General features: G+C 33.5%; 2 protein-coding genes across 3 annotated transcripts; both read left to right on the top strand.

Moving 5' to 3' along the window:
* On the top strand, nt 10,749-15,357 carry LOC18603679. Of its 2 annotated transcripts, XM_007035775.2 has the most exons (4): nt 10,749-10,885; nt 10,989-11,123; nt 11,561-11,988; nt 14,665-15,357. In XM_007035775.2, exons 1-3 carry the CDS (start codon nt 10,778-10,780, stop codon nt 11,984-11,986), a joined length of 669 nt encoding a protein of 222 aa, XP_007035837.2. In that variant the 5' UTR covers nt 10,749-10,777; the 3' UTR covers nt 11,987-11,988; nt 14,665-15,357. The 2 variants fall into 2 exon arrangements, with proteins under 2 accessions (XP_007035837.2, XP_017974753.1); XM_018119264.1 differs by lacking the exon at nt 14,665-15,357 and having other exon boundaries at nt 11,561-12,102.
* Nucleotides 17,453-19,238, top strand: LOC18603680 (transcription factor bHLH148). The gene is made up of 2 exons (XM_007035777.2): nt 17,453-17,799; nt 17,906-19,238. Exon 2 carries the CDS (start codon nt 18,005-18,007, stop codon nt 18,665-18,667), a length of 663 nt encoding a protein of 220 aa, XP_007035839.2. The 5' UTR covers nt 17,453-17,799; nt 17,906-18,004; the 3' UTR covers nt 18,668-19,238.

Raw genomic sequence — 24,847 nt, forward strand, 5'->3', positions numbered from 1 at the left:
CTTATATATTATATATATATATATTACATAATTATAAATATTGCAAATTATTTATATTAAATTTTAAAAATTTTACATCCCTATAGCTAGTTTAAGATTCCAAATTACACAACATTGAAATTAATTTTTAAAAATTTTCATATTAATATATAATCTAATTCCTGATAACTATAGTTCTTGTAAATTAGAAAAATAGAAATTCTTCAATGATAACTTGTATGATATCCCAATTTAAAGAGTAGAGTTTGAACCTCTCTTTCTCAAATCCAATTAGAAAATCAAATTCTAGTTAGGGTTTTGTCTGTCGTTTTTTCATATCAAAGAAAAATATTTATCCTCTAGAAAACTTCATTTTAGTGAGCAAAAATTTTTTCAACACAAAAGAGAGGCATCTTTGTCACAACATCAAAACAAAACGATTTCATCAACAAATTAAAATCTTAATAGCACAACAACTTCATCAAAAACAAAATACATAGCAAGCAAAATTAACCAATACTATAATGATAAAGTATAAACAAGCAAAGACCAGATATATACACATACGGCTAGCTTGATCTTTTATTCCATGCAAACAAGATAGAAATACACACAGACTTTGGTTTGCATTATAGACACAATAGTTCATAACCTAACACACTTTTTTTACGACTTATTTTCCTGGGAGGAAACTTAACATGAGCAGTATGCACATACTATGTAGAGTGTATGCTTTTGTCTTATTCTAACATGTTAATTTCCTCTTTTATTCTTAGGCACACCATATTTAGAAAAGCTCCATCACTTTCTGAGCTTTCACATAAGTTGTAGAGCTAGCTCGGTTTCATTGCTTGCACTTGTTCCTATTATTTGGACTTGGAGGAAACGTAAGGGTTATTCGCGGTTTTATAGTAACGGTGAGTACTTAGAGTATCGGACAAACCATCTTCCCGCAGGGTATCGACAAGGCCTACTACACCATTATTTTCTGCGGTTCCAGCAGTAGCTGCACCCTTGTTGTTTGCAGCTGGATCTTTGGCATCTTTAGCTCCAACATCAGGCTTTCGACCCAGAGTACTTGCCTGATCACCAAGGAGCTTACGCTTGTTGTTCTCCAGGGTCATCCGTTTTCCATCAGCTCCCAAAGTTGTCAACAACAGCACGAGGACGAACAAGATCATTGCTAAGTTCTTCATGATCGATAATCAATCCGAGCCTGAAACGAAGCAAATAATTTTAATATATATGTATTCCACAAGAATTAAAATTAGATTTTGAGACTATTTGATGAAAGATCTTGATCATATGAAGATTTTATTAAATATCAATAATGAATATGTAACTGCCTAATGCAAACAGATCTGATCGAAACTTACAAACTTAGAATATTGATAAATTAATTTTATAATAATAAAAAAAAGAGAGAAGAGAAAGTAAAATTAGGGTAATGAAAAATACCACAACTCTAAAGAAATATGAAATATTGTGTGATGAAAGGAGAAATGAGAGCTTAGGGTTTTATAGCCCCAGATGCTCGCTGTTTAAGGTTTAGTGTGATAGATTTTTGAGCACCCAAGGAATCAAAGGGATGAGGTGGGGGATATCACGTTGTTGCAAAACCATTGGTCTTACCTATGGCCACCAAACCAAGAAATTATATGATTAATATTAATAAGAAAGGCATTTGAAAAATAATCTTATATATAGGAGATGAAATTCTTAAATTAAAAATAAGAGAAAAGAAACCAGTATATATATTTTCACGTATTCATTAAGTCTTATTAAGAAAGTTAATAAATTGATATAATTATATCATATGTGCGTACAAATTACTTAAACTCTCTTCTATCCTTTCGATATCGTTGATATTCAATTTTGTAAATAATTATTATTATAATTTGTCTATAAATTTTAAAGAGTGTCCTAATATTGAAAATTCATAGCATTATGAGTACTCTAGTCAAATATAGTTATTAATTATTTTTCTTTGTCTTTGGATTTATCTAGTTTGATTCCTTTTTTTATGAATTAATAAACTAATTAGTCATGCTCATTATCGATTCTTGGTCATTCCACTAAATATAAAATATAAAAGTAATAATTAACAATCTTGATTTGTAAACTTGGCATATGATCATATGTCTCCAAGTGTGCTTAGTACTATTTCTTTCCATTTCTCAGTCAAATTTGTTTCATTTTATTAAAGGTAACAGATTCGTTACACAGCCAACCAGAGATGAAAACACCATCCAGCCAGGGATGTTCCCCAGTTAATTACACCCTAAGAACATCACATAAAACAGAGTATATAGGCTCGAGTACATACTGTTGCCTTCCATTTATTATATAATCTTAATTATTTGTAGTGTTAGTTACAGATAATGGATTAATCAACTCATATTAAAAAAATTAAGATTTTGCATCTAATTAACACAAGCAGATGATCTATCGAACACACAAAAATAGTTTTTTATAATTAAATTAGGATTAATTTTATTGATAAATCACATACGATACAACAATTTTATATCACAAGTCCTGCTAGTAATTCATTCAAAGTGTAATAAATAAATATTTACAAAAATAATTAAAAAACCAAAATTTTTTCTCATTTCCAATTTCCACTTTGGGATATTCAAACACATTAAAAATCTGTTTATTTTGCTAGAAAAATAGATCTGATTTTTTTTTTTGCTAAGCAAAAAAAAGAAAAAAGAAAGACAGAGGGAAGAAAGAAAGAGATAATGGAAGAAAAAGACAGGAACTGAATCTTGGAGAACCCACATTCACACAGTTATATCAGATATCTTACCTGTTTGTTTTGGTCTAAAGAAATGAGCAAAGAAAAAAAAAAGTACCAGAGTATCATCCCTTGAGACAGGGTTATAATATATCCAAAATTAATTATGAAGGAACCTCAATGGGAATAGATATTGAGCCATTTTAATCAAAATAGTAGGTAAAGCTAGCTAGGTTGAAAATAAATGTGTAAACGAGAGAAAGAGAAGGTAAGTGGTTGAATGGGGGAGCGAGGTCAAGTAGAAAAGAAGAGGGAGACAATGCTTTATGGAACACTACGCAAGAAATGTTTTTTTTTTCTTAATCATAATTGTGATTAATTATGAAATTAGACTAACCCTAAGATCAAATCCAATTGAATTTAAAGAGGGGATAAAATCATAACAAAATCGGAGCTAACTACATATTATTCATAAAAAATTTGAGTACATATAAAAATGAATCTATCCACTTTTCAAAAAAAAAAAAATCTAATCCAAACCAAAAAACTTCATCTCTCTCAAGCTTCTTCTTCTTTTGTTAGTCTCTTAATATGACAAACAATCTTAGAAGCACTCTCAGTCGTGACCGAATCATTCTTGTTCGGATGGACCAATTAGCATCACTTCGTTGTAATGTTTCCTGATTGTTGTAGCATCAACTACAAAAAATCGAATACAAAACTTTACTATCATCCATTTTTATCTTCTTGCAAAAGTTTAGCATGGAAGCAAACTGGTGAACTAGATAGGCGACAATGTATTTCTTGACTATCCGTAACTTGGGTTCAAGTCAAGCATTACGAACCTTGTTGGATGGCCTTGTCAATATTCCTAACCTGAAGTATTCCAGCTATTTTGGCTTTTTCAATTGCAAATTTTATAAACTGAGATTGACATAGATCTTGGATAGGGAAATAAACTATGAAACCCAATTTCTTCAAATAAAGAAAAAAATATCTAAATTTGTGACCTAAGATTTTTTGAATTAAGGTAAAGGTTTTTATATTGTTTGATAATTTGGCTTTTAAAAGAAGTTAATTTTGTTTGGTTGGAGTAAAAAATAAAAGGCTAATTTTCTTTGATTTCAAACAAGGGGCAAGTAATCAGGAGTTGCGGCTGGGGAAAGGAAAGCCGGGACAGAAACCCAAGAACCATCGTGGTAGAGAGGTGGTGCGGCTGGGTTAGAGTCTTAAAGAGCCATCTGCAAGAAAGTTGTTAGTTAATGGCCACAACATATTCAAATGTTTGCCCACATATTTTTCAAAGTTTTCGAATATGCTTCATCTAAAAGCAAGTATCACTATTTTCATTTTACAAATGGTGAAGATATATTAGTATATAGAATTATCATACAAAAATATCATAAATATTTGTATATTTGAGAGGGTACATACGAGGATTAATTGTCATATTAAAAATTCATTAAATCAAAAGAAAAAAATTTATATTAATTGCTATATAATTTATACTATATTTAAAATTTACAACCGTACTCTTAAATTTAACTTCTTAACTATAAGATAAAAATTAATTAAAATATATATAAAAAAGGATGTAAATGATCAAATCCCCTTAACTAATCAAGACAACTGAAAAGAAAGAGTGTACTTTTTCATAGTAAGTAAGGTCATGTGCGATCACCCAAATCCTCTCAATTTATGTACTTTTAAATTTCCATGCTACTTACAAAGAAACTGATAATCAATAGCCAATGCATTTCTAATTATATTAACCCTGCATTTAGGGACCAAGTCTTTCTTTGTTTTCTTTTTTTCTCACATCTAAAAGTGGTTGGTCTACTAAAAACTCCATTTTAATCAGCAAAAATTAATCTGTAATATAAAATATAGTTCATGATTTCATTTCGAGACATTTAAAAAAGATTAAGATAGAAAAAATATATAAAATAAGCAAAATCACACATGCGTACAGTTAGCTTTTAGCTTGATCATTTATTGCATTGCAAGCTAGATAGGCCTTAATAATTAACTTCAAAGAACGCTCTCTCATGAGTAACTAAGGAGTCACAAAGACGTTGGGACCCTTGGTGAGTTTTTAACGAAATTGACAGCCTCCAGATCTCATTAGGCAGGATCATTTTTTCACACATCTTGAGGGAAGGTAATTCATTTGCTGATTCTTTAACGAAGTGTGGAGTTGACAAGAAATCTCTTTTCTGTTTGGTGGTGATGATTTTGCCTCTTTTATGATTTTTATGCTGATGTTGGGGATCATTGTTGTGAACGCGGTACAGTCCTTTTCTTTCCTTCTGTTCAGCTCTCCTTTTTTGCTCACTTAGTGGGGATGTTGACTGGAGTTTTTCTCTCTTGTTTCAGCCTGCTCTCAGCCGTTTGCTCCCTTTTTCTGGGCAGCAGCTTCTCTATTTTGTAAATCTTTCTATTAATGAAATCTTCTGAATGGCTACTTAACTTCAAAGCCAGATTTAATTTTTATCACACACAACATATGCTAACTTAACATGCTTCTCCATTAACACTTAATTTCTTCGGGAAACTTAACATGTGCGCCATAAGCATACACACACACACACACATATATATATGTATATTGTATGCATGCTTTTGGTTATAATTCTAGACATGTTAAACCTTATCCCGTTTTTTATTCTCAAGGCACACCCTATTTACTAAAGCTCCATCAGTTTTCCATGCTTCAAACTCGCGATCCTGCTTAATTTTTGAGCTTTGGAGCGTAAGGGTTGTCGACAGTTGTATAAGAACGGTGGCGGTTCTCACTCGAACCATCACCAACACGTCCGTACTGTCTGTAAGTCGGGTTGCTCTCATCGTCGTCTTCGGCAGCAGCAACAAGGCTTGCAGCGTTGGTTTGACCCAGACTGCTCGTACTCGCCTGCTGCTGCTCAATTAAGAGCTTAGGGTCCGGGATGAACCTCTTCCCATCGGCTTGCAGAGTTGCGGAAAGTAACACCAGAGCCAAGAAGATCACTCCAAAGTTCTTCATGATCAAAAAGTGGCAAAGACCCTGAAATGAAACAAGTAATTTTCAATACAGACGTTATCAGTCTTTTCTAGAATTTCCCATACCAAAAAAAGAAGAGAAAAGTAAAAATAGGGCTAGTGAAATACCAGATAATTAATTCCAACTATGAGAAAAAGAAAAATTGTGTGAAGGAAGAACCCTTCAGGCTAGGGTTTTATAGCCCCAGCTAGGGTTGCTGTTTAAGGTTAATCGTGATAGATTTTTGAGCACTAAGAAATTACAAGGTGAGGTGGGCGTATCACAATGTCGCAAAACTATTGGCCCAGAGTTATGGCCACCAAGGAAGTAATTATGATTAATGTTAACAGTAATTAAAGCCTTTTTTGCATTGTTCATATTCAATTTTTTTATAAGTAATCCTGCATTTTGTTGCCATTCTGGGGTTCAACATTGGGTGATTCTTTTTTTTTTAATATTTCAAAATAAAGTCTTTTGTAATTATTTTTAGAAACTTAATACTCTTACTTTTTTTATGTTACAATTTTTTTTATATTAAAAAGCATTAAATATTTATATTATAAAAAATATCAAATTTTGTATAACATATATCAAAATTAAAGTTTTTATTTTAATTTTTGTGAAAGTTAAAAGAGGGATGAACATTTAAAAACAGAAAAAATATATTTTTCCAACTTTGTCATGATTACTTATGGATTACATCCTTTTCACCCATATTAAACATTGTTTCGAGTTGACCTTTGAGTACATATGAATAACATGAATATGGGTTAAAAGTAAATAATAATGACATGCCAGGACTATAAATTAATATCTACTAATGATTTTTAACGGTCAATCTAAGGTAACATAATCTTTTTAAGGATAGAGAGAGAGAGAGAGAGAGATTTGAACTTCAAATCCCTTAATTAATTATTTCCCTTAAGTTAACCCATATATAGCCATATGCACCAATAAAGAAACTAATATAATTTACCTGCACTCTTACTCGTTAATTAATTATTCCAGCATTCTCTGTAATCACCAAAAATGTTTTCTTTAATTTGATTGATTTTATTTCTCAAAAAACTTTGATGTGTTTGGATCATGTTTAGCCTAATTAATAATTGACCATGATTAACTCTTAATTAGAATCAGACCCCTATATTTGCCACCAAAAATACCCTAATAATTGGACAGTTCATACGATAATTTTTGTATTACATGCCATATTTAACAGATAATGTTATTAACTTCTATGCATCATTGAAAAATATTACTTAATATATATAGTAACTTTAGAGAGTATCTTTAAGACACTTATTACTAAAATGACGAATGGGTTCATTATCCTAATAGTGCCCGATGGAGACTTAGGAAATGGGTGCTTCACTTACAAAGACTAAAAGGCCAAGTGGGGGAATGAAGAGTGCAACGCATTCTAAGGGAAGGTAATTAGGTTGCTGACGAATTAGCTAAAGAGGGAATTCTGCGGCATAATGAGCTGCTGGAAATCATTGAAACTTTTCCTGATAATTGAATGCTACTTGGCGTCTCTTTCCTTCTTCTGTGAGCTTCTTTCTGCTTTGATTTGCTTGGCCTGGGATTTGACAAAGGCTCTGTCGGTTAGGGATGACAGATTTTTGCTTTGTATAATATAACTTGATGGTGATTCCTTAGGTTGTGCTGTGATGATGTCCTTGACGGTTGTCCTTTTGATCTCATTACAACCTGAGGGTGTTGTTGAACTTGTATAGTCTGTTTCGATGCTGCTTATCTGCAGCTCTAGCCTTCTATGGCTTCTTTTGTATAGCAAGTTATTAATGAAATTATCTCTATCTTTCAAAAAAAAAATCACAAATCACCTTGTGCTTCATTTTTCTTTTTGAATTAAATTACTACGTGATTAGTATTTAATATTAAATTCCTGAAACTTTATGCATCATTTTTCTCAAATATATGTTTTTTTTTTAAAAAAGATAGTATTGATATATATTGGTAAAAAATGTCAATAATTTAAAGTAGTCCTATTGATCATGATTCAAAGGTCATTCATTCCACTTAATTAAATAAGACAACAAACATCTAAATATCATCTGTTTGATCCTTCAATGGATTGATGCGAGTTGGAAGATTACTCGTTGCATCTTCTTTTGGAATATTAAAAAAAATAATTATTGTGTTGATTTTTTTTTAAATTGAACATTGATAAAAATAAATATTTGTGGTGTGGTGTTGATTCAAGAGCTTTCTCTCCTTTATATATGGAGGAGTAGATTTGAATTATTCACTGTAGAGTTTTGGATGAGGTGTTTCAAATTTGCAGCACTTTTGACAAAACTATAATATCGTATGTGATTTATTAATAAAATTATTATTGACTTAAAAAATCATTTGGTTGATCTTAATCATTTATATATTCCCCCTCCCCCCCCCCCCCCCCCTTTTTTATAGTGTGAATGTCAATAAATGAGAACCGATCAATATAATTAAGGTAAATTGTTATATGAAGCTAGACAACATTTTTTATATTTACTCATGAGCAAGCCCATCGGCCTTTAGAAGCATGGACATAAAGCACATAGTGTTGTCATATAATTTGTGTTCAAAATTAGGTTTTAAAAGAATAGAGATCATCAAGGTTTAATCTCTAAACTACTTGGTAAAACAGTTTGATGCTATTTACATACTATGTCCTAATTAATCACCTTACTAATTAGTAATTACAAAGCGTTGCTATTTTTTTTTCAGTATAAAATGTATGTGATTTGTCCACCAAAATTAAATGTTTAAACCCAATATACATTGTCTATGATAGTTCAAAAATTGAAGTCTTATAATATATGTAGGCCACTAAAATTGAATACTTTATTTTTTATTTATTATGTGGCATCCGAGTAATATCAAAAACTATTATAAAATTGCTCTTCAAGCTTTTAATTCATCGCTTTGGGTCGGAAAGAGTCTATTATTGTTGAATTTGATTTCAAATTAATTAATTTTTTGGACTTGGAATGGGAAGTCAAGATCCTAAAATAAATAGTATAAGAATGAAAATGACAGTCTAAGAAAAATTATTGACAATATTATTTTTTGTACGTACTTTTAGAGAAGTTAATGTATTTGTCGATTCTTTAACTAAATTTGGTATGACCATATCAAAGGTGGTAATTAACACGGCTTGAGGATAGATATTTTTTGTTGTTGTTTTTCAATTTAGTTTGAGATCTTTATTATATCTTTACTTGTTTGTATCAATTTCCGATATCAATAAAATCTTCCTTCCATTGATAAAATATATACATAAAAAGCCCAATATATGGCTGAGCAAAAAAAAAAACCCAATATATATATATAATATCAGTATATCTGAAAGATCACTGCAAATTTTATCCATGCATATGTTACAACAAGCAGGAGCTGAACGCAAGTTTGTAGCCACGCTCTCCTTATTCCATTCTCAACTCGGGTAAGCTCCATTATTTTTTCTAAAATCTAAAAGCATAGCTATAAATAAGCATAGTTTAGGAATTAATTATGACCATTAGGGTTCTTTTTTTTATTTTTTTGCTCAGCGACCATTAGGGTTCTTGTCGCATGGATAATAACGATGATTTTCTCCTGTTGATGAATCCGGAGCTCGTCCGTAGCTGTTGTAAGTTGGGTTTCCCTCAGGCTCGGAATCAGCAGGACTGGCCTCTTCCGTCAGGTGTCTGCAGTTGTTCTGACCATTCCCGACGGCAAGCCTTCTCCCATCAGCTTGCTCGGTCGACAAGAGAAGCAGCAGGGCAAGGGAGAGTGCTACCAAAACCTTCATGATCTAAGTTTTTGTTTAAACCTGAAAAGAGAAGCAAACAAAACAAAGGGTTTGAATCAGAGAAAGCTGTAAAACTAGGGTTGCATACAAGTTTTTCCCAACTCTTGTGAGGAAGGAGAAGCCGAAGGCATTGGTTTTTATAGTCGAGGTGGATCACTATTCAAGGAGATAAAAGTTTGAGCACTGAAGAAAAAATATATGGGTAGTCATAAAGCTAAAATCATGATTGGCTTAAAATAATTATAAGGCTGTAGCCACAAGAAATAATCATGATTAAAATATTGATAATTAAAGGCATTTCCAATTGTCTTATTTTGTTCAATGTGTTCATAATTTGATCATGGGTGCATGTCTAAAAGTGATTAACAATTTCTAACTTTGCAATAATTACGTGTTTACATTTTTTATTGAAATTAAAGCTTTTCTAGTTTGACCCTTTTGATAGTTATGATCATAGTCACAATCTCATGAACATACGGTTAAAAAGTTTATAGTAATGCTATCAATATTAACAGCTTTTAATGATTTCCAATGGTATCATATGTTGCATTGATGATACTATTTAGGCTTCGTTCGGTAAATCTTTTCGGTTCGATAAGGGAATCTTTTAACTATATGGAAATTACTGTTGATCCTCAACAACGGACCTTCTTTATTAAATTTACCATATAACATATGTGATTACTAATATCATTGTTAAAAGAAAAGTGATTTCTTTTAATTGATCACCCTTTATAAAACTTTTTCTGAAAATTTTCATAATTTATAATGCAAATTTATAGATAAAAAAAAATAATATCATATTATATCTTATATAAAGTATTTAAAATGAGTAAACATTTTTAAAATAAATTAATTGAAATATAATAGTTTTGGGAATAATAAAATATTGAATGTTATTTTATAATGACGTGGATTTTAATTTTAAAATATTGATCAACATGTTTAATTAGCATTTTCTTTACAAGTAAAGAGAAAGAAATAAAAAGAAAATGAAAGTAATGAGAATTGTTGTGTTTGAGTATTGAGGCCAGACCTTCGGCCCAAAAAAGTCTTGAGGCCCAGATTATGGATTTGGGTTTGGGAATTTCAAGGAGTTTTGTCAGGCGGATGGCCCATTTCTTAATCACCCTCTGCCCGTCAACTATAAATAGGCCCGGCCCTATTCGGAGAGTAATTTTTTTTATTATTTTGTTAAAATCTTCCCGCCAAAAACGGTGAGGAGCGGAGCGAAACGTAGAAAATGAAAGAAAAAGAAAATCAAATGTCGCGAAAAGAACACCCGCGATCTTCTTCAGATCTCGCCAATCGCCGATCAAAGGATTCTCCGGCGAAAAAAACATCAAAGAAGGCCAGTGGGGTTCTAATAAGCAATAATTTCTCAATTGCCTCCGCTTTGCGAGCTCATGTTTTTTTTTTTGATGTCTTTGTTCTTGTTTTTGTTTTCATTGCAGACTGCTCAGAAGAGTTTAACGGAAGCGTTTGCTTCACCGGTTGAAGATGTCTTGCCTGAAATTTCTGAAGAATCCTTTGATTTCTCTTCAATTTCTGCGATTTCAGATTCTAATTACAACGGTGAAACCACTAAGGTACTAGTCATTAACATAGATTTTATGAATTTCTGTGATTTTGAGTGAGAGTTGGATTGTTGGAGGTTGATTTACTGAATATTTGTCAATTAATTCTTAATCTCAATTCGTGAATTAGCTGAATTTCTATTACTACCTTAAACGACTTCTATTATTGGCTATTGCTGTTCGAATCATGTTATATTCTCTTTTTATTTCTTTTATATTCAACCGTTAATAAATTATGTAAGATAAATTTCTAATCTATCTTGATTTTCTTTGAAGTACAGTCGCTCATGTATGAATAATAATTTTTATAAATTCATTTTAACTATTTGTTGCTTCCTTTTTATTGATTTCAAGTTTCCTGCAAAATTTGATGATAATATTTTGAAAAATGTGGTTAGATAATCCATCATTTGTAGCTTCGGTTTTTGAATTCTTTTCTTCTGTTTCAGAGCTTTGTTATGGCTTCGTATCCATCGCTTTCAACTTCAACAGAAACCTTCACACCATCTGAACTCACTCCTTGTTCAAAGATAAGCACTGTCAACAGAGATGAACAAATTGACTTTTCAAAGATTGCATCGGCGGAAGTAGAGATAGTAGTGAATCTTATAAAGAAAGCTCGACTACAAGCATTGAATTCTGTTGATATGGAGAACAAATCGAAGAAGGTTCTGGATGAATTGATCAAGTTTATTATCAATGAGTTTTACTCTCTCCCTCAAGAGAGGGATAAGATACCTCATCTTGTTTCTAGAAATGCTTATGTCGGATTTCTCTGCTTCCTGCTCTGGATTGTTGTGGTCTTGCTGTTTTCCTTCTATTTGTTCTACTACTCTAGACTCGCTTGCTCTTTCACTGGACTTCCGCCGACTTGAAGGTACTTTTTTGTTGTTTGGATGTTAGCAGGTTTTTTTTTTTTTGCTCCTCTTTGTGATACAGGTTCAAGTTTTTGATGATATGATGTGCTATTTGTGTGTTGGAATTATGCTAACATCAAAGTGTATAGTCTTGCTCCCATCATTTCATTATTTCTAATTAATATAACTGATATTGCACGTAGATAGCTGTAATTAGTACATGCTTCAATTAACAGTAACTGAAGACTTTTCATTTAGTAACATCTTGGGCAGAGTCTGGGTGAAACGACATGCATGTCTACCCACATTTATTTGTCCTTAACTGATGATTCGATGACCCTCTTCTTGTCAATAATTGAATTTGTTTATTGTATGGAAACAGCTTTATGCCCTTGATGCTAAACAACTAAACCATGTATATTCTTCTGGATGAAAGCTGTCTTGAAATCATTTGTAAACAATAAAGTTTATACATAAAATACTGACTGGATTTAAAGCCATACAGTTGGCTTATGCCGTAGTGTGGCTCCTTCAAATAATTATCTTATTGCATATTGTATTTAAAATCCACGGCAGACCGAGGTTTATATTCCTGCAACTAGTCTGTCCAGATATTTGACCTCTTGATGTAACTTGTATATGGCTGTATTATGTATTATGAAGTAGTCGGTCAAAAGCTCAAAGCTACTACTGTTTCATAGCTTTGTTTGTTTGACTTAGGTCAAACAAGTCAAATTAGCGGTCATAATATTATTCTAATATAATGGAACCAAAAGAAAGCATGACTGTATGAGTTAGTTAAGATTGTGGTGGGGAGCGACATTCGCATGACTCCTAGAATGCACAATCCCAAGCCTTGACAAAATTTATATTTGTGTTATCAACTATTTTTATCCTTGAAGTAAATAAAATAGTTCTATGTTATGATAAAAGGACAGTGAATGAGGAATGATAGGCTCTTTTAGAGGAGGTAGTTAAGAATTGTAAGAAGGGATGGGGAGACTTTGAGATGGTGACACCAACTGCAATCTTATAGGCTCTTTCTTTGACAGTGGTTTCATGAGGGGACATGCGAGGGTCTAATTTGACAGTTAGATATATCATTAATAGGTCAATAAAAAGAAGCCTGACAGTCACTAGTAAGAAGCAGATTGGACCACAAAAATGATGAGGACTTCACTGGAGAATGCCAAGTAGGAGATTTTTTTTCCTAGTGATGTTTGGCAGAGGAGGGCAGAGTTAGCTGGATTAAATTAAATGGTTTGGTGTAATCCACAAACCTTTTGTTTGTTTATGAATGGAAGCGTGACTAATACCCACTGAAAAATGAATGAGAACACTAAACTTTTACGCCTGGCTATACTTAAAAAGCTGAGATTCGATGTAATCCACAAAGATTTGTGACTTGTTAAATAGTTAAAACCTTTTCCTTTTAAGGGGGAGAGAGAGAGAGAGAGCTGGTTGTACTTTAAAGCAAAGTTTAGTATAATAAAAAGAAAATTTGAGTTATCAATGAGGGATTGTAACATAATCATTGGATGTTTGCTTTCCATCAATAAGGGTCTTTGTGCTAAAATTTAGATTAATCATCAAGCTAGAGCATTTCAGCATTTAATGAGTTTAGAGTTGACTCACTTTGTTTTTACTTAGGATGCTGCAATTTGATCCCTAAGATGGTGACGTTACACAGTTGGAGTGATTCACAATTCCCACTAGTTGAATTTTAGACCCTTTTAACATTTACCCTTATAAGCGTGTTAGAAATGCATTTAATCTATCTCAGATTGGCTGATAATTAAATAAGTCTTGCTATGAGTATTAATCTACTGTTTCCTCTTGTTCATAGTGAAATGCTTTGACCATGTTCTTATTATCTTTGAAAACATAGTTAAAAACTATTGAAGCTGATCACCTAATTTGAGGATTGTTAATGCATAGGGTATCCATCTTTATGGAATCATTTTGGAAATTTGCTAGCAGAAACATAGGCAAACAAATTACTTTACCATTTATGGATTTCCTTGTAGTCACCTTGGACTTAGTTAGATTTAGTATGTGTTCACATATTTAGGGTTGTGCTGAATCTTAGACGAATTCATTCATAGTCATGATGTTGATGCATCACCCTTGCGTTGACCGTTTACCCATCACCCAGCGAATAAGGCTTAGAGAAGAAACAAAAATTTGCCATAATTGCAAGATTAAAAAACTTGCATCATTTCATGAATGGATGGATGGATGGAGAGCTTGCTGCGACCACGTAATCACTCTGTCCTTCTCCTTGAAACCTTGTGTTGCTACGATGTCATCTTGCCAGCGAATTTGTACCTGTAAAGCACATTAATAGAAAGTGCCGTTTTCATTCCACTATTTTTGGAGTTATACTTAGTATGGGGCCATACTTACCTCTCCTCCTTTCCTTTCTTTGAGTTGACTTTTGCTGGATATATGTTACCGAGGAAATCTGCTCACAAAATCTGGAAAAGTAACCTGTGTTATGCTAATGAATTTCACTCCACTGTCATATTCTGTCTCTCTTGTTTATTGTTCTGCCATGGGATAGTCGTGATTCAGGTGAAAATTCAGATTCAGGTCGGGTTGCAAATTTATTGACAATGAAAATACAGTACTATCAGATTTCATCAAGTCCCCAGTCCCCGCTGCTAACAGCTAAATCGTTTTCCGTAATCATGCAGGTTGGACCTCAACTGGTCTTCTCTCCTCAGCTGATATCTGCTGGACTCTCCTCAACTCGTACACATTCTTTACTCTTCAAATTGTGTTTACTTGCGACAGCTTTTGAAATTTGCGTCACTCCCAATGTTAGCAATAATTAGGGTTCACTGCCGATTCATGGTTGAATCCAAAGCCTGTTTTAAATAATCTTGAATCACTCCTCACCATTCAATGCCGCCAAGTACCTCACTTTCTGGTGCCCGTTTAATTGCTTTCCCCCGTTTCGGTGCTCATTGCTTTATTGTGTCTGACACAAGGGAGGCAATCTCTCTGGCGCATAATAATGTCAACTAGTTTATTAGGATTAAATTGATTTTAGAATTCATAGCCATACACATGGTACAATGATTTTTGGTGAGAATTAGGATTAGGTTCATGATTATATTAGAATATGGGGCATCTTTCTTTTGATTATCCCAAGATCAGGTAGAAACCCTTGGCTGTTTTCATCAACCTCTGTTTGTGGGCTGATTTCTTTGCTGATAAAAATGGTTTTCCATTAACAATCTGCATCAAATCGATTGCACCATTAAAGTAGAGATTACATTGTTGATTAACATAACATTATTAGTCTTTCAAAGGATGAACTTGGTGGGCCATTCTCTTGAGACCATCATGCATAGTAATTATATGGCTTTGACGTCTTTACATTACTATTCTTCTTTCTTTGTTCTATTAATCATACAAGATTTGAGTAGATTTTTTTTTTAAGATTATTTCGTTATTTTCACAACAACTATTACTTGCTTTGTGCTACAAAGCTTGTTGAAATTTTCTGATCGCGACTAGCTTGGTAAAATTATATTATTTTCCCCCAGCTGGAAATTCATGTGATGGGGAGTGACGTGGAGCCAGTAAATGAGAAAAGAGTGTGATGAAACACAAAAGTTTCCTTTTTGATTTAATGTTTCGAGGTGGGGGAAAAACCATATGCTTAGTGGAAGCTTTCTTGTTAAGAATGATAGGATTAGTGAAGTATTATCTGAATAAATATCTTGGGCATTTGGAAAAAATGGGGACCCCATTGCAGGAAATGTGGAGCATATCTGTCCACACCTCACAAAGGAGGGAAAATTCCAAACCTCCTCCTCCAACAAATACAAAACAAAGCCCGAAGATAGAAAAGTGCCAGAGAAACAACCCACATTGCACATGCATTTTTCATTTGTTTATCCTTTTTTTTTCTTGTGGATCATCACCTCCAATAATCATTGCACGGAATGAAAACAAATTTTTGTCTGGGACCGGGTCTGCAGTCAATTAGTGGAAGCCAACACCACAGATCCATCCAATCACACTTGTACACGTCACCACGCTCCCCTTCTTTCTTTTTTATTTTAATATTTTGGCATCATGGGACACCGAAATCGTATCGAGTTGCCTTCGTTTTGAGGTAAATTTTGGCGAGTAGTCGGTTTATTCTTTTTGGTCCTCTTTTAGGGCCAATGAAGGGAGCTTTTCTTGAAACCAAAAAGAAGAAATTTCTTCTAACTGTATCTGCTCTTTGTTTTGTTTGTTATTTCGACAAATTTGAATGAAATTGGTAAAAAGAAGTTTAGAATTTCTAAGTTGTTTGACTGTAGAAGTGTTTTGCTTGACGAGATTCATGCATAGATTCGTACGTAAGCGTCTGTTTATGTTAGTTATCGTTGATGGTTTTTATATAGAATTGCATTTGAGTTCTGAAATCTCAACTAACTTTCAAGCATCTACTTGTCTCAAGTTACCTTTTTCATATATGCAAGAATTTGTAACAAAGGAGATTGTGTTTACTTTTAGATGTCCTCAATATATGCCTGCATTTTGTTGCTCTGCTGCACTGTGCACTGCATTTTCTATTTTGCTTGCGGTAGGATCACCATGTCAATGGTTGGGTAACTGATATAGTAGAAAAGAATGCTACGAACATTTTAGATTTTACGCGAGTGATGAAGGAATAAAAGATTTTGAAAATTCTTTATGCTCCTACCATATCAATCATTATTTTCCTCGTATTTTGTGCTTTAATTATATCAAAATGTTTTAGACACAATAATATGTATGTTAAGTAGATTAAATCTACTTAACCCGTTTAGCATTTGTTTATTTGTTTAGTTAATTAGATCATCTTATCGATTTGTATAATTTGATTTATATAACTTGTTTTTGTATTTATTAAACATAATTTTAAATAGATTAATAGTATTAATTGTATTAAACATGTTATCAATTATGTCGAATTGTATAAAAATGTTAGTTATCTCATGTTATATAATACTATACATGTTTAGGTGATTGACATGTTTAATTAATTATTTTTATATTTATATTAATTATAAAATTATTAATATTTTATATTTATACAACATCATTAAAAAAATTTAATATGAATTGTAAAATCTAGTTATGTAATTTAAAAAAATTATATGTAATTAGATAGATAGTACAAAACATTAACAACATTGCAAACGTCATAAAGTTAAGCATATGTAAATACGTGTGCCAAGTCTCATTTAATTAGCATAATTGTGTCGTGGCAGTGTTTCCTCACCTTTAATGACTAGCGAGTCACAAGAATAAATCCTTTCCTCTAATTTAATTGTATAATACAAAAGAGCAGTAGGTAATATATTGCGATTTTTCACAACGGACTCTATAAAGAAGGGTGATTTCGTCACACAAAATGCACGTGTCAAGCTGTCTGTGAAAGGATCAAAAACAAAAGGTGAGCCCCCCCCAGCCCCCCTCCTCCGCCCACCCCGAATCAGCAGACCCAGGCTCAATCGGACCGACCGTCACCATTTCCCCCACACGCCAAAGGTCGAACCCGCATCCGCACCCACCCGCACAAAAGCAAAATCCCGAAACCCAAAAGCAATAAATAAGAGTGCCAAGCAAATTAACGCATGCCCTCTCTTTTCATTTCTCACTCCTTTATAACCATCTCCCCCCTCCTCCCTCCGTTTCTCTCTCTCTCTCTCTCTCTCGCACTCCCTCCCTTTCTAAAACAACAAATAAGCGACACCTCACCAACTCCGTTCCGTTCATCTCCCTCCCCCCGTTCCTCTCTTATTCTTTCGATCTTTTCTCTCAACTGCTCTGAATTCATCAAATCGGTAATAAATTCTTTTCTTTCTGCGGAATTTTGATTTGAATCTTTGTTTTTTTATCTAAAATCCTGAATCTAAATTCCTTTTATTTATTTTTTTCTTTTAATTGCAGACGGTTTGCTGTTATAATTCACCGAATCGTACGGTGAAAAGAGAGTGAGAGAGAGGGAGAGAAAGAGAGAGAGAATATTTACGGATTTGATCCGGTGAGATGGCATCCGTGGCAACGAATCCAGTGACGAACACAAATTCTGATCGCAGCAAAAGGAAAAAGAAGAAGAAATCAATGATCAAAGAGAATCAACAGAGCCAAAACCAGAACCATGCCAGATGGAAATCAGAGGCGCAGCAGCAAATCTATTCCTCGAAGCTTCTTCAAGCCCTGAGTCAGGTCAGTCTCAACAGTCCTTCTCCTTCGGCTCCGCGCGGTGGCCGAGCTGTCCGTGAAGCTGCTGACAGAGCCTTGGCCGTAGCTGCTAAAGGGAGAACCAGGTGGAGCCGGGCCATTTTGACGAACCGGCTTAAGCTGAAATTCAGAAAGCAGAAGAGACAGAGAGGATCCGCAGCTGCGGTGGCTGCCGTCACCGGGAGTATCCGGTCGAAGAAACCGAGAGTTAGCGTTTTGAAATTGAAATCCAAAAGTTTACCGGCTGTTCAAAGGAAAGTCAAGGTTCTTGGCCGGTTGGTTCCCGGTTGCAGGAAGCAACCGCTACCGGTTATTCTTGAAGAAGCAACTGATTACATAGCGGCGCTTGAGATGCAGGTTCGAGCCATGAGCGCTCTCGCCCAACTGCTATCTGGCCCCGGAGCCTCCAGCTCTAGCTCAGCTCCTCCGCCTCAGTCCCCGCCGCCGCTGCCGCCGACTAGCCAGTGACACTTTTTAACTCGCTTAAACGCCAAGTGTCCTCCTTTTTTTCCCCTATTTTTCTTTTATTTTTAATTTTTATTATCTCTCCTGCCCTTCCCTCTCATCTCTCTAAGTAATCTTCTCCTGTTAAATACATGTCTTATTTCTTTTCCTTCTCAAGTAATTTTCATCTCACAATTTCATTTCATTCCATAGCTTTTGAATCCATCTCTTTTCAAGAAAAACAAAAAAAGCCGGCATTTTTCCCTTATTATGTACACTACTATTCCTCTGGAAATATATTGCAATAAGAAGAAGATGTAAATGCTTGATTCTGTATAATTATTGTCCATTGATTTCAGGCTTAAAATCAGAGGTTTTATTTATTTAATTTAATTTTCTTTTTTTTCCTTTATTTTTTCTTTTTTTTGGGTTGGATAAGGTGAAGAAGAAGGGTCCAAATTAGGGTAGGTGACAAATGCACTTGATGCCTGATGGGGCTAGAGCTTTTAGCTAATAGCTACTACTCCTCTACAGTATCTTGGGCTGATATCCGAGGTGTAGTGTTTTCCCTTCTATTTTTAATGCTGATTTGATATGACCTGTTTGTTTTGCTAGATTTCAGTGAACTTCACTCTCAAACTTAAATGTATTCACATCCTTTCTTTTTATTTATCCATTTCTTTCAGAAATTCCTCTTCCGAGGGTAATGGGATATTTATTTAGATCTGAAATTGTAAATAAAAAAAGAATTAAAACTCCAGATCTTAGGTATAATACATTACTAAACTATGAAAAAATTCGTTAGTACGTAGAATTATTATTTTTATCTGAGATTGAGTCATCTTTTTTTTAAAATATAAGTGAAAGATAAGTTTGAAATTCTGATTTCGTAACTTTGAACGTGGATAGATAAAAGATTTTATTACGAATGAGTCACAGCCACCTTCATTTTTGAGTCGCTTCCCATTACTTTATAAACAACATTAACCAACTATTTTTATGTTTAATATATATTTACTACTATATATGAATTTGTTTATGCTTTAGCTTATCATATAGTTCACATTTGTTTTGTATATGTTATTGAAAGGATGGATATATCATGGTGGAAAAGTGCCAAAAGGTACAGTTTTGGTTCTCGAATTGAATGTGAATATCCATGGAAAATCCAACTGCATGCACAGTCCAAAAGTTGGCGATAGCGGCCAAAATATTAATGAGAAATCTGGCAGGTATGCATGTGGGTAGTTGTCCCCACATCTTGTTTTTACAAAGAGGAGAGTGCCCAGAATTGGTGCACATGTGAGAGAAGCTGATGTATAGCCTGAGCCCCCTTTTTCTTTTCTGAAATGGTGGACTGTTTTTTGGGGGGGGTTCATCCAGCTGTGACCTGCCCTGCCCCGCCCCGTCCTGCAACAGTTTTAATTAATTAACATTTTGATGAATCGTGAGGAAATATGCCCAATCAACAGACACAGGTCCCTCTGGCTTTGGCTGGTCCGGGTCACTCTCACCTGTTCACCCCCGTATCAATCCCCCAGAACCACACGAGTGCCCTGCCCTGGCGGGTTTCGTCGCTATCAATAGGGATTGGGAGGGATGGGGAGAGATCATCACCGAGGAACAGCGTCGACACCCTTTGATGAGTGGATAGAATGATGCAATTTCAAAAGGAGCAAAAGTGGTCATATTTCTAAACTTGTTATCCAAACTTATCTCAAATCCGAATATATAATATTTATATTTTATATAATCGAATTGGATATTCATAAATACTCAGATTAAAGGATGTCCATTGCCATCTCTAGAAATTTCTTTTGGAGACGAGCTAGCTACCCCCTCTTAAGCACATGCGTCTCATTCATTTTGGACAGGCATATAAACCACCAGACTACACATGCACCCCATGTGCCTTATTTGTTCATTCTTTCTCCTTTTTCTTTTCCAGCATATACGCTCCAAACCCTTTTCCCTTCTTTCTTTGGGAAAAAAAAATGTATCCTTTCTGTACCCAATAGCTGCCTAAATACATTCAAATTCATATCATTTTGATCCTCACTTCACAAGATATCGTTATAGTTTCGGTTTAACCTGGTCAAGTGGTAGATTCGTGAATGCAAGTTACATATATCTATGACTTGAAGAATGTTTCCGATGAAATTAATTCTACTAGAAATATTGTGTTACTTTATAGTGATATATAGTAGTACAATTTATATATTTCATTCGATTTTATATTTTAAAAAGTAGAGTCATCTTGCTAAAAATAGTCAATAGAAAAACAAAACATAAAATCTATTGATACAACTAAAAATATCTAAATACTTACAGTATATATTGACTACGGGTTAGTCTTATTTTGCAAATTCGTCAACCAAATCATTAACTACTCGAGAAAATGAATAAATTTTCAACAATTCAATACGTAATTATGTGTAACGATATTATTTCAAAATCAAATTTATTTTTTAACATTTGACTAACGGCAGTAACAATATGCAAAGAGATTGAGTGAGGAGTGAGGAGTGAGAAGAGGGGGTGTTGTTCATGAGTTTCATCCATGCAAAAGCTGGATTTCACCCGAGTCGGGAACAAAGAAAAAACACGGTAAGAAAAGAAGAGAAAAGCATGCACTTTTCAGCTGTCAACATCCTCCACTCCACTGCTGATTTGGATGTCAAATTTTTGAAGCTTTTTACCAACAGTTTTCCAAGCAAAATTAAAACTCCTCTTTATTCTTTTTTTTTTTTTTTTTGCTTTCTCTTTTGTTTTGTTTTTATATTGAAACTCGTGTCACGTTATTCTTAACACACATGTTGCAATCATACCTTATAAAATTCTTTGTGATAAATGAAGCAAAATGGAATTTTGCCCGCCTGATAATATGTTTTGTCTTTCACTCTAGGACAGGAACTTGCGAGCATCTATTGTTTCTTTCTTCTTTGTTTTGATAGTTATATATATATATATAATAATATAATATATATATATATATATATATTAGTATATATAAACGNTTTTTTTTTTTTTGCTTTCTCTTTTGTTTTGTTTTTATATTGAAACTCGTGTCACGTTATTCTTAACACACATGTTGCAATCATACCTTATAAAATTCTTTGTGATAAATGAAGCAAAATGGAATTTTGCCCGCCTGATAATATGTTTTGTCTTTCACTCTAGGACAGGAACTTGCGAGCATCTATTGTTTCTTTCTTCTTTGTTTTGATAATACATATATATTATATATATTAAATATATATATATATACTATATATAGATATATATATAGATATATTCAAGATCCGTAAGAATTTTAACTTATTAAAACTTGACTCAAGCAATAAAAATTTTGATTCGGTGTTATATTCCAAAAAATTGCTACTCTGAAAAGAAGAAAAAAGAGTATTTGATTGATGTGGATCCTATTGATTATAACAAAGGCTTTCCCAAACTGAATTATTGAGCATGGTGGTAATTATATGGGGTAATTACCATGATATATAATTAATTCCTATGGAATAAATCATCACCACCAGCCTCAATGAATTTCTTTAGAGCTTAAGGTTTTAAAAATGAATGCTGATTAAGCGAAATGGTTGGTATATAAATATTTTTCATGGTATTTTTGAACTATTCGTTTAGGTGTCTCGAGCATGAAGAAATTTGGTGATCAATCCATTTTAATTTCTAGTTAAGTCGTTCATTTTTCTCTTTCCTTTTTTTTCATTTTTTTATTGAATTTAATCTGGATTTTAAATTGTATGATAAATAAAAATTTCTTATATGACTTTAGATGTGATGGATATCCAAAGCATGCCCACTTAACAAGTGGTTGAGACGAGCTAAGTGTGAATGTTAATCAAATGATATCAAACCCAATTTTCATCAACAACAAACTTCCTTGATTGAAAAGCTACCATCCTCCACCACACCACACACCTCTCATTATCAATCTAAATCCTTATTACATGACATTTTTTTTAACAAAAAAAATAATCATAGCCAATAATTGACCTAATTAATCTCGTCGTCAAAAGATAGAACATATAGGATTAACAACAGCACGCTCTTTGTTTATAATTTCTGTTTATAAGTCAAACAATTAACGAGAAATTAACACAATATGACAACGGGTTTCGATATAAAAAGTTCCCATTAATTACTTAATTAGTTGGCTCAAACTCTTTGAAAAATCTATCATGAAATTAAAGAGATTGTCGGCTCCATACTCGTGGGATTGAATCATTAGTGCTAAGCATGTGGCGAGCAAAGGTGGTTAATTGCACAATGGTTGCTGCTACTTAACATCGTTGGTGTTTTTTTTTTTTTTTGCTTTATTAACGCCTCTTTTTAGGAGGGAATTAATAAAAGACTTAGCTTTAAGAACAATGATTTAGAGCAGTTTGTTCTCTTAATCATGAACAGCATATAATGAATCAAGTTGGGTTTTGCCCTTTCTTTAACATGAAGAGATAGGGTTGGGAAAGATTTTGTAATGAGGTGGGGAGAGATCCTTGTCCCTCCAAACTAAAACAAATTGGGGTTCTTCCTCTATCTTTTCATATTTTGTTGAAAGAATCCTAACTCTCAAGCTCTTTCCACTATAATTACTTGATATCCTTTGTTTCTGTATAAGTAGCAAAGGAAATTAGCATGCATGTGATAAAAGGTGAAAATGGAAGCAGCAGCTAGATGCGCCCACTTAGACCACATGGTGGCCATTGACATTTATAGCAACATTTTTTCTTTGGCAACTTGGGCTGCCATGTCCTTTGGCATTGCTTCTAGTGTTCAAACTATGGGTCACTGTCTGCTTCCATTTCTCTGTTGATTTGCACCACATAAACCCTAATTATTTTTTTTTAAAAAAAAGGGACCCTTAAGTTGAAAAGGATATTTCAAGGCAAGCAACTCATCAGGGTGGGGAGATGGTCTAGAATATTGTCAAATGAATGACCCAAGACTTTGAGATATATAGTTTGGTATATACAAAGCTTTTATTGACATATAGCTAGGATTCCTTTGTTTGTTTGTTTCCTCTCAAATTACTCTATTTTCTGTTCAGTTTGAATGGGAAAAGCTAGGTAAAGATTGTTCAAACTGAGGTAAAGATTCTAAGAACCCATGAGAAAAGGAAAAAAAAAAATCATTAGTTACATGTGACAATGTCAAGACTTAGCCCAACACCATAGATATTGCAGCACACCTTTTTTGCCATGTAAGCAACCAACCCCTCCCCCATCCCACCCTTCTTTTCTTGCTTTGTTTTCTTTTATTATATGTTATATGGCATGCACCATGTGATTACAACCAAAGAAAAGAAAAGGACATGCATTAAAAAAAAAAAACTTGCATGATTTTACCTAAAGTATTCTAAACCCACATGGAGGGGTCATGCCTTGTCCATTAAACTCCAAGAAAACAAAAGTAAAAAGAAAGAGAAAAAAATTATAAATAAATAAATAGAAGAAGAAACAAACTGAAAGGAAAAGCAAATTAAAGGCATTGTGTGGATGGGCAACTACATTTTTGGTCACCACTCACCACCACTAGTAGTGATTGTGATTTTTTAGGGTTCTTTCCTAATCCTCCCAACATGACTTATTTTAGGGTTTCGTCGTCTTCTCCAATACCAACAAAAGAAAATAACTGTTTGGAGGTAACATCTAGGGTTTCAGGTAGGGTATCATAATCTCTCCTACATTGTGTGTTTGTGGGGTGCCATCATCCATATGATATGACCCTTATTTTCATTTAAATCCACGTATATATAATCTATTAAATTCCAATATATTAATCGCGTTCAAATTAATCCCTCGTTGGGATAATTAAAATAAAATTATCTTCTAGTTCTTTTGATTAGTACAAGTAAAGACAAGTAATTTTTGATTAAAACTAAATTAATCAAAATAAATCGAGTATATAATCTATATTAAATTCAACATTAAAATCAATCTCATGTAAGGATATATAAGACAAAAATATATACCTTCTAATTCCTTCAATTATTACAACAAGGGTAGTGGACAAATTCAAATGTTATAGCTTAGGGTAGGTAAATAATTGACCAACATTAAAAGAATTCTTCCAGATATTTGCCCTACTTCTTCATTCATTTCCTTAGCTGATAGCCTGATTAGTTAGACAATCGCCTATTTCCTTGATTCCCAAATTTTCTCCACCTCTAATTTGTGTAATGAACAA

The sequence above is a fragment of the Theobroma cacao genome, chromosome 4 (assembly GCF_000208745.1).
Source record: "Theobroma cacao cultivar B97-61/B2 chromosome 4, Criollo_cocoa_genome_V2, whole genome shotgun sequence".
Classification (NCBI taxonomy): Eukaryota; Viridiplantae; Streptophyta; class Magnoliopsida; order Malvales; family Malvaceae; genus Theobroma; species Theobroma cacao.